Source organism: Cibotium barometz, chromosome 22 (assembly GCF_041138505.1).
Source record: "Cibotium barometz isolate CiBa-2024 chromosome 22, ASM4113850v1, whole genome shotgun sequence".
NCBI lineage: Eukaryota > Viridiplantae > Streptophyta > Polypodiopsida > Cyatheales > Cibotiaceae > Cibotium > Cibotium barometz.
In genome coordinates, this window is record NC_141067.1 from 19849680 (window position 1) to 19860329 (window position 10650).

The 10650-nt window shown below is 40.0% G+C and overlaps 1 protein-coding gene across 1 annotated transcript; it reads right to left on the bottom strand.

The window, feature by feature from the left end:
- Positions 1-3635: 3635 nt before the first annotated feature.
- LOC147626359 (taxane 13-alpha-hydroxylase-like) lies at positions 3636-6122 on the bottom strand. Its single transcript, XM_086816921.1, has 3 exons — positions 4617-6122; positions 4322-4515; positions 3636-4076 (listed from the first exon to the last, which is right to left on the bottom strand). The coding sequence occupies exons 1-3, from the start codon at positions 5749-5751 to the stop codon at positions 3774-3776; spliced, it is 1632 nt and encodes a 543-aa protein (XP_086673047.1). The 5' UTR covers positions 5752-6122; the 3' UTR covers positions 3636-3773.
- Between the last annotated feature and the right edge of the window lie 4528 nt (positions 6123-10650).

Below are 10650 nucleotides of genomic sequence, written 5' to 3' on the forward strand. Positions count from 1 at the left end.
GGCGATAAGAACCTACTTAAGTGGAGGCTAAGTTAGTGTCATACACATCAAATTATGGCTTATTTATCTCATCTCAAGCATGAAAACCAATAATCAACATTCTCATTGATAGGACTACAATTTTTTTTAGTGGCGTGATTGAGTTTTGATAATACGTGTTACTTTTGCTGATTTTATACAACTTTTTTGAAAAACATTCTAGGAAAGGAAAATGATTTTTTTGGTGAACTTCTACCTCCTTGGACTGATGTATGCTATCAAAATATCTTGGGAAAAATGCTATTGATATCATTGGATTTTTTTTTTGAGAGAATGATGCTTGCATATTTGAAAAAATCTTGGAAAATCCTGAAAAATGTTCATTTTCAAGACATATGCTACTTTGTTGCTTATGTACTTCCAAATAAAAAGGCATTTTATATGTTTAGCATTTTTTACATAAGCATAGGGTTATGTTCTACATGCCCAATGAAGCATTTTGGTTTTTAAAGCCTACATTAGGAGTTTGATTTTTTTTCGCAACCCCCAAAAAAGGACACTCAAGTGTCCTGTTTTGGTACCAAACTAGTGTTAAGAATTAAGCCTCTATGCATAAGGCTTAAGCATAATGTTTAAGCCTTATGCAAAGAGGCTTAAGCATAATGGCTTATGCATAAGCCATATGCTTAAAGCTTAATACATAAGGCATATGCAGCATAGGGCTTATGAGTAAAGCTTAAAACTTAAGCCATATGCAGAAAGCTTAATGCATAAGAGACATGCATAAATCTTTTTGCATAAATCCATATGCATAAAGCTTATTAACATATATATATTTTTATGCTTGTTGATTGTCCTTGAAACATAAGCTCAACTTCGTAATGCATTGCCTACTTATCTTCTTCTTAAGGTAAGAGTCTTTCATAGTTTATTCCTTTACTTCTTCATGGTGCACCCCCAGGTTCTTTGATAGTTCATTTCTTTACTTGTTTATGGTGCACTCCCAAATGCTTGGGAGTATTTTATTTCATTACACATAAAGCATAAGGCTTATGCAATAAACTTAAGGCTTTTGCATCTATGCATTATGGCTTCATGCATGAAGCCTTTATGTAGAAGGGATTATTGCATGAAGCTTGATGCATAGAGGCTTTATACATAAGCTCTATGCATGAAGCCTTTATGTTTAAGCTCTGTGCAGAAAGCCTTATGAATAGAGGCTTCATGCGTAAAGTCTGTCTGCATAAAGCTTTCAGGCTTAAGTATTAAGACTCTATGCATAAGGCTTAAGCATAAGGGCCTTATTCAACAAGCATTATGGCTTCATGCATGAAGGATTTATGCATAAGGTCTTATTGCATGATGCCTTATGCATGAAGCCTTATGCATAGAGGCTTAAGCATAAGGATTTATGCATAAGATTTTTTCATGAAGCTCAATGCATAAGGCTTATGCTTAAAGCTTAATGCATATGGCTTATGTATTCATCTTATGCATAAGATTTATGCTTAAAGCTTAATGCATTAAGCATATGGCTTATGCTTGAAGCTTGAAGCATAAGCCCTATGATTAAAGCTTAATGCATATCCCTTATGTATTAAGCTTATGCATAAAGCTTAATGCACAATCCATAAGTCATAAGCATAAGGCTTTTGCATATGAATCAATGCATTAATTCTTCTACATGATGTTACAAGCATTCGGAATCTCATCACCAACAAAAGGATGATAAAGACAGGGAGAATGAAGTGGAAACATTTAGTGATGAATGAGAACCGAATGCTTGTACATCATGCAGAGATAATGTTTATGAGTATATGCAAGAAATCACTAGTCTATGCCACTTATGCATATGCATTTCAAAAAGCTTAACTTAATGCATATGCTTAATGCAAAAGACTTATGTATTAAGAATATGCAATAAGACATTAAGCATATGTAGTAATGATTTTAAGCCTATGCATACATTAATGCTTAATCCATTAATTCTTAATCAATGTAATGCATTAGTATAGGTTTATTTTCAATGGCTACACAAACATTAATGAAGATAATCAAAAATAGGTTATTGTTGCTCACGTAGTACCACAATGATGAAGATGCATACAACATTGCTCTTCGTAGAAAGTACTATGTCACAGATGTTGTTCGTGGCATAAGAGTGTGGTGGGTGCACTCAAGATGACATCAACAAAGCCCAAGAAAATCGTTTCGAAGCAATCACGGAGGAGGAGTGGAGGGAGAATTATCTTATCTCTTCCACGCAAGAAACAACTGCTCGTGCTGAGCTTGTCAATTTAGTGCAACGAGCTCAACAAAATGTATTTTAGAATTAAGGTGTAATGAACTATGTAATTTGTAATTTACAATATAATCCATGATATTTTTAGCTAATTGTAATTATTTTTTTATGTTTTAAGTGTTTAAGTCTTTAAAAAAATGTCATTAACTAGTGTTTAAATAATGTGATTTAAAAAAAACAGAGACAGAATGGGGGAGAGATGTGGGGACACATATCCCCACAAATCTCACCCATTTTGTCCTCATTCTTTTTCTTGCAGACAATCTGCGCCTATAGCCACACGTGGCTATAGTTGCAGCTATACACACTTGGCTGTAGCCGTGTGCTCGTAGTTGTGTTCGTAGCCACACTCATAGCACTGTGATCGTTTTCTTCCATATATAGATTCTTTTGAATTTATGCGACTGTTGACACGGCTATGCTCTTCATTTGTTGTAGTAATACACACACACACACACATATACATATATTTACATATATATACATATATATATATATATATATGCATATACATATACATATACAAATACATATATACATACATATATATATATATACATATATATATATATATATACATATATATATATACATATATGTGTACACACATGCACACACACATATATATATATATATATGTACATATATGTGTATATATATGTACATATATGTGTATATGTATGTATGTATGTATGTATGTATATATATATGTACACACACACACACACACATATCCATACATGCTATGATTTGATGGTAATGTATTTATTGGTTTCATTTACTTTTACAAGTATTTTTATATACCAAAAGTGAAAAAAACATATATATTGGTTAGGATATAAACAAGATAAAAATAAAAAAATAAAAATAAAAATAAACAAGCTTTATCCAAGAGAGCCTTAAGTTTAAAGACCAATGCAAAATCAAAATATATGAGTGCATTTTCAAAAAGGACCTCAAACAAAAGTGTAAATTTTCATAGTATTTTTAGGCCAAAAATAAAAACAAAAATAAACAAGCTTTATCCAATCCAAGAGAGCCTTAAGTTTAAAGGCCAATGCAAAATTCAAATATATAAGCGCATTTTCAAAAGGACCTCGAACAAAAGTGCAAATTTTCATAGTATTTTTAGGCCAAGAAAAAAGGTCTAAAGACACTATAATTACCAGTATCACTAAAAGTGACTAGACACACAAATGTCACTTAATTTAAAATGTTTTATTGCAAAGTGGTCCTTAGGTATTCATTTCATGTGTCTTTACATCATTATAAATAGTATTGCTATAGCCTTCATCTCATGTTATGTTGTTTGTCATGATACATGATGCATTAAATGCATGAGATAGTTTTCCAATTATATTTAAGCTATGTAATTTAAATTCCCTTTCTAAAGAACAAGGATGCTATAATAGTCTCACTTTTTCTAATGTATGTGAGATATTAGTAAAATAAAGTTTACAAACTTCTTCAATGTAATATTTCATTGCAAGGCTCACTGGATCCTAGGTGTGAGCTTGATGGGCAAGCCTTGCTCTGGGTAGGGTGAGAAGGTGCGAATGATTGTCTTCTCATTGGGCTCCATGAGTTGTATCTCATCAAAGGAGGAGAGGAGATGAAAGAGGAAGAGCTCCATGGTGATCTTTGCAAACTCCATGCCTGGGCAAATTCGGGCCCCTTGCCCAAAGGGAATATAGGCAAAGCTACCACACCTACTCTCAAAACGTGAAGGATCAAACTGATGAGGATCCAAAAAGAACTCTCCCTTGAGATGTGTGTGGCGTGTAGCGAGGTGCACCTGTCATCATATCAAGATAGTACATCAACAACTCATGTACGATGCTTTTAGGCAAAAAGTTGAGTGGGTTTGCATCAGTTGAAAAACGTTTTTCTCAACGAATTTCGAATTTGCATGAGTTATTATGTGAATGTTGAAGGTTGTTATAATGTGAAGAGAGGTTTACATCCATGTGTATCATGTCTTGTGTGTGTATCTAGGACATAAAAGACTTCTTTACGTATATTAAAAGTGATAACCCTTACCGTCCAGCCCTTCGGGATCGTATACCCTTGATGGACCACGTCGCACGTTGCCCTTTTGAAGAAACCGGATACTGGTGGGCACATGCGTAACCCCTCGCTTATCACACACCTCAGGAGGTCGATGCTTTTGAGCTTCTCTCTGCTCGCGTGCTGCTGCCCGCTCTCACGTAGTGACGCAGCTAAAGCTCTGCACTCTGCACGATATACAGGTACAATTATCAGGTGATTAGCGGAATCGGGTGCAAAAAGATGACGGGTAGTAATTAAGAGGAGATACGATTACGTGATTGGCTACCTGATTTGAGCTTAGAGAGTATGTCGGGCGATTGTGCGAGGTGCTTCAGGGTGACTGCGAGTGCGGATGCGGTGGTGTCTTGGCCTGCGTGGACCAACAGGAGCATGTTGTCCCCGATCTCCTCAGCCGCGTACAGGTTGCCGGTCTCTTCGTCCTTGGACGTGAGCAGCAGGTCCAGCAGGTCTCTCGCCTCGTTGGCGCCGTCGACGCTCTGATCGACGGCGTTGGCCAGCTCTGCAAGTTCTCGCCGGCGCGTGTTGATCTTGGTGAACATGTAGTTGAGCAGCACACTCCTCGCCCCCTTGGCCTTGCCGAAGACGGTCCACGGCAAGTCCAAGGGCTGAGACTCCAAACCCGCCGTAAAGTTTTCGTAGTGGGCGCGCAGCCTCTCCAGCTCAGCCCCGGGCTTCAGCCCCATGAACAGCTCCGCGTTCAGCTGAAACGCCAGTTTCTGCAGAGCGGGGTAGCCCAAAACGACACCGTCTGCGTCGAGCCAATCCTCCTTGATGCGCTTCACCACCGCATTTTCGATTCTATCGCCAAACGTCTTGAGCGCATTGGCGTTCAAGAACACGTTGATCGCCTTGCGCAGCCTCTTGTGCGTTTCGCCTTGCACCATGCTCACAGCATGCTGCCCCTCCAGCTCTCTCAGAGACCTCGGCCAGCTGCTCTCGAAGAGTTTGTTCTCATTGCACAGCACAAACTTGTTGGCATCAGGCCCCAGCATCACCACAGTCGGGGAGCCCAGCAAGAACGTCTTGAAAACGTTGCCGTATTTTGCATGCCTCTCATCATACCAGTGGTCTGGGTTGATGGGGTGCGCCCATGAGCGCATGTACTGTAGCGTCTCCCCCCAGTAAGGCAAGCCCATGCTTCCTGCCGGAAGCGATGGCAACCCATGCACTAGCACGTTCCAGTGAGCTTTAATGAGAGGCCAGATTTGGGTATTGAAACAGAACGAGGCTAGCAGAATTATCCCACCAACTAAAATCTCCATTAGCACCTTAATAGCTGGTATAACGCTTGTAATTAGAGGATCAACTGCATCAGTAAAGCTGCAGCCAATTATACAGAGGGCCGCAACAACGACAAAGATTATAAGCTGTAAATGTAAGGAGTTCATGTGAGAATCCATGGAGGGAGGCGGGACGATGATTAAGGAAATGATTAAAGCTAATGATAAAATATATTAGAGTTGCAGGAGTGAGGCCTATTGAGAGCAATGAGAAGGGCTAATGATAGTATAGGAGTGTGGGCAATGATTAGAGCTAATACTAGTACAGGAGCGTGGGGAATGACAAGGGCTAATAGTAGTATAGGAGTGAGGACAAAGATTACGGCTAATGATGAGTGGATGGGTCAATTAGGCGAATTACTGAGATGTGCACATCAAGTAGTCAACTAAAGTAGATTCGATGATGATATTAATGCGAGCGTATGTCAAGCTTGATTAAGTAGAAGAAGGGAAGATTGAGCAAGGGGTAGCTGATGCTATGAGGATGCAAGATTAAGAGGATGGGCATGGGCTAAAATGCAGTAAAAGAGAGCTTTATATAGACAAGAGAGAGAGAGGCTGGATGATCAAGGGAGGGACGTAGCTGAATATGGTGATGTCTTCACGGCCCTTGGACCTTGACTTCATGGCTGTTATCATCAGGCTACAGCTTACAAGCCACCATTGGTCCACGCTTGGCCTGCACCGCAGCGCCTACCATATGGGGTCACCATCGCAGCAAAGCTTATAATTGGCGTGGCCTGACAATAGGAGGAGGAGGAGTACGTACGTATCCTCCTTATCATTGATCAGCTTACAGAGGAGCCCTTTTTTCACCGGTTCAAAATGGACTACTAAAAAGTTCCCACACGTGTCCTCCCTTCCCACTACACGGCGTTGCCTCTTTTGACTTTACGCCTCCGACGCGAGCTCTGGACGGCATCGACCGACCGACCAACCAAGGTTGCTTTTTGATGGGCCTCATCAGTGTTAGAAATAAACTTTTTTTTTCTAACTATTGAAAAAAAAAGAAGTTCAACTGGTTTTTTATTGAAAATTTGCATAGTTCAATTGATTTTATAACTAATAAACTTTTTTTCAAAGCTAGTGGAAAAAAAAGGAAGTTCAACTGGTTTTTATCGGTGAAAAATTGCATAGCTTAATCAGTTTTATAACTAAAATTTTGGTTTGGGTTGGGTTTTTAGAGGGAAAAATGTACTTTTGAATTTTTTTTGAAAAATCCAAATTCTTAGGTTTTTTTGACCCCCCACGAGAATGATGGGGCTGAAATTGGTGGAGCCCTCTACTTTTTAGAATCTACCCTCTTGCTTTTAGGCACCCTCCTATGTTTTGTACTCCACCTCCCTAATTTATGAAGGCCACTGCCTACTTTTTGAACCCCACAAATGTATTAATGAGGGAGACAAAGCCTAGTTGCCCCCTACTTTTGGAGGAGACCAAATGTGCACACTCCTCTCTTCCTATTGGTCCATTGCTAATGAAGGTCATTAGCAAAGGGCCCAAAAGATGTCCAAAGGTTTCCTAATGCATGGGGGTAACGTGGAGATATGAGTTAACCAAAACACCTCTAGAGTTTCACATATGGTTGCTCAAAAGGTTTCAACAATGAGTGGAGGAAAGGCAAGAAGGTTTCTCCAGAAGCCTTTCAACAAACGGGACAAGGTTTAGAGAAATGCAGACATGCAACATATCAAGGAAGGTGAAAATGTTCCTGCAAAGAGATGGGAGCTGCGGTGGAAAGACCTTTGTGCTTGTACTACTTCGAACTGCGTGGATGCAAACATTGTTGTTTTGCAGAGTAAGTGTGGGAAAATTTTAATAAGGTAGTGCGGTTGATGAGTCAAAGTAGCACAACAGAGGAAAACTGCAAATAATTTCAAGCAGAGTTGCAAAGCTTCATTGAAGCCGTGGTCTGCACATGGGGTGAATTGAATATTGTGCATTACATGGTAATATAATGCTTTTAAAGGTTTTGCAAAAGAGATTTCTTCTTCTAATGCACTTTTCCTAAATGGTGGTTTTGTTTGGTATTTGCAGCACATCTTGTACCCTCATGGTACATATTTCATGAATGCCTATGGCTTGCTTGACATGTGGAGCACCCAAGGAATGCAGACAAGTTATTTATGTGCAAGGGGAGTTTATTTCAAGAACACAAGAAATGTTTGATTGGTTCTTCTCTTATACCTTTGGAAGAAACCTTTCAAGGGAGAGGGCTCAAATGTCCAAATTGGCCCGAATTACCAAAATGAAAAGTATGGGTCAGAAAACAGCAAGGTGGAGGGCAGGGATAGGACCTGCATGTCATGTGGCATGGAGGGTTACACATAGGAGAGTTGGTAAAGTATGGGTCCCTATAGACTTGAATGAAGCCTAGGGTTGATGTGTGGCTAATGTATAGGGATATTATCTATCGAATGTAATCAGGTGTTATAAATGAGAATGTAAATGGTTCTTTTTTGCCAAATATGGAACCATGTTATCTTTCGTGTTTAAAAACCCATTTTTCTGGTGCATAACATTTCTCTAAAAAGCTAGGGTTTGGTGTAATGATTAGGTTGGTCACTATAAATGAGCACCCTCTCTCTTTTTGTCCATTTTGTACAAGCACTTTGAGAGCACACAAGCACTCAACTCCTCATAGGCACACTCACTGCTTTCAAACTCGCACGATACTTATTCTCTATCGAGGCCCCCATCCAACCTGATGAGGATGCCCTCTCAGCCCAGGAGCTAGAAGTTAACGATTTGCATAAGCTTGCCGTGTGGATTGATAATTTTGTTTTTGCATGCAGTATTAGGAGGGCTCAATTTTCCATGTTGACGGGCGGGAGGCCACGTAATGGTTCCTCCATACCACAAGCGGACCGCATGAGGGCATTGCAGTTTGCTAGCGACATTGCAGAGCATCGACAATCTATGGTGCAAATTTTGTTGCGGTTTTTGGAGTCCCCCTTGGTTTCGAGGACCGTGAAGTCATGCATCATTACCAAAAATTGTTAGATTGATATACTTCCCTTGCTCGGTTTTATTGGTAGTGAGGGAGACTTGTAATACCTTCAAATATAGTTTTTTTAATGACTTGAATTGTATCCCAAAGACTTACGATGCTTTGTAATACTCGAAGAAGTTGAAAGATGTTGATTTTTGAAATATGACATGCTTTGTATTCCACATGTTCGTGTGTTTTGATGCTTTGTGATAAGTGTCCAAAAGGGTGCAAAAATACACTGTGCGAGGTGGCTGGAAAGGCTATTTTCGCACCCTTTTGGACCAATAAAAAATTTCATCGATTTTTTCAATATTGTCTCCAATGAACGCTTATTCGAATGATGCTCCATGCAGCTTGACATGCATTTAGCATGTGTACAGTTTGTTCGCACGCGCGAGTAACCTCTTAAAACTAGGGTTTTTTTAGGGTTATTACAATGATGGCATTTTCTTGTATAAATAAAGGTCAACCTCTACTTTTTCCCATTCTTTGCCACCGAGAAAAACACACTAGAGCCTTCCCATCCTTGCCCTCGGCTCTCCTCACCATGGCGTGTACAAAGCAAACAGTGAAGAAGATGACCAAAGAATGACATGCGCAATTGAAGGACAATGCGAAGAAGATTTTGGAGTGTTACAACTGCAATCTAAAGAAAAAATTTAAAGAGTAAGCTAGCTCATTACAGCAGAGCAAACATGTAAAGTTGAAGGATTATGGCACAGAATATAGCAACGTAACAAACACCGACACCGACACCAACTATAGGGAGCCTACATGGGCGCACATGGAGTTTTCCAACCGCCTAGCCATAGGAGCAAAGACCTTGCCAAATATCACCATGCAACAACATGAGCAACAACAGGAGCAAGAGAAACTGCAATAACAAGAGAAGAAAGGGGAGCAAGAGGAAGAAGCACTGGCCCCCAAAAGAAACAGAAGGAAGTCGACCTATTACAGGCCTCGCTCTCGTGATAAGCACGTCCTGTCAAACATCTTCCTCGTGGTACAGGGCTTTCCAGGAGATACCACACTACAAGAAGTCCATAGAGCTTCTCATCCAGAGGGCGCCTTTCTCATGAACGTGCAAAGAAATTTTATGGGAATATAAGATGGAATGTTGGATGTAGTCGGTTGGCCTTGAGGCCTTGCAGGAAGTCGCTGAAAGCGTATCTTGTAAATCTATTTGAAGACACCAACTTGTGTGCCATCATGCAAAGCGGGTCACAATAATGGTAAAGGATATGCAATTGGCCCGCCGTATTCACGGAGAAAAGGGGTTCAAAAAATGAGGAATGTTTAATGATGTATCTCAATTTTTGATATTAATAAATTTTCGATGTGTAATATATCTTGCAATTGTCGATGTGTATGTCTTGAAATTGTCAATGTGCACTCTATCTTGTTATTATCTATTTGATTTAAGCGTGTATGTGCTTTCAATCACGTTTCAATAAAGGGCCAAAAGGGTGCAAAAGGCCCTCCGCCGAGCCGCATGCAATGGCATTTTTCACACCCTTTTGGCCCAAATGGTTTTTCTAGTAAGATGTGTCGATTTTGGATAAACTCTCATCGCGCAAAGGGCTTGGGCTGGCTCAAATGGGGTTAAGAGTAGGAAAGTCATGATGGCAAGAGGGGTGAAAAAATGCTGTGTACAGGGGCCTTGTACATGCTATTTTTGCACCCCTCTGGCCCTCCTTTCTAATGTGGCATATTGTCTTGTGGTGGTAGGTGAAGCTGGGGGTGGGGCCGAAGAGAGAAACAATGGACTATTTCAAGCAATAGGTGCAGTGCTTGTAGAAAACATTTTTCCCAACAATTCGAAAAACCTTCAACCTCAAATTTTTGTAGGTTTTTTCCTACAATTGGAAGGTTTTTATCAAAATTATAACTCATATCCCTTAAAATTTATCGTGGTATAACTCAACCCAATGGAAATTAAATTCATGATGGCCAGAAGGGTGTGAAAATGCCCTATGTGGGGCCCCGAACAGCCCTTGTTCACACCCTTCTAGCCCTCCTCTTTTCTA

Excerpts from the sequence above, each read along its gene's own strand:
- LOC147626359 (XM_086816921.1), bottom strand. The coding sequence starts at position 5,751 with ATGGATTCTCACATGAACTCCTTACATTTACAGCTTATAATCTTTGTC. Across the intron at positions 4,516-4,616 it reads ACTCTCTAAGCTCAAATCAG|AGTGCAGAGCTTTAGCTGCG; the intron begins GTAGCCAATCAC and ends TATATCGTGCAG. Across the intron at positions 4,077-4,321 it reads CGATCCCGAAGGGCTGGACG|GTGCACCTCGCTACACGCCA; the intron begins GTAAGGGTTATC and ends ATATGATGACAG.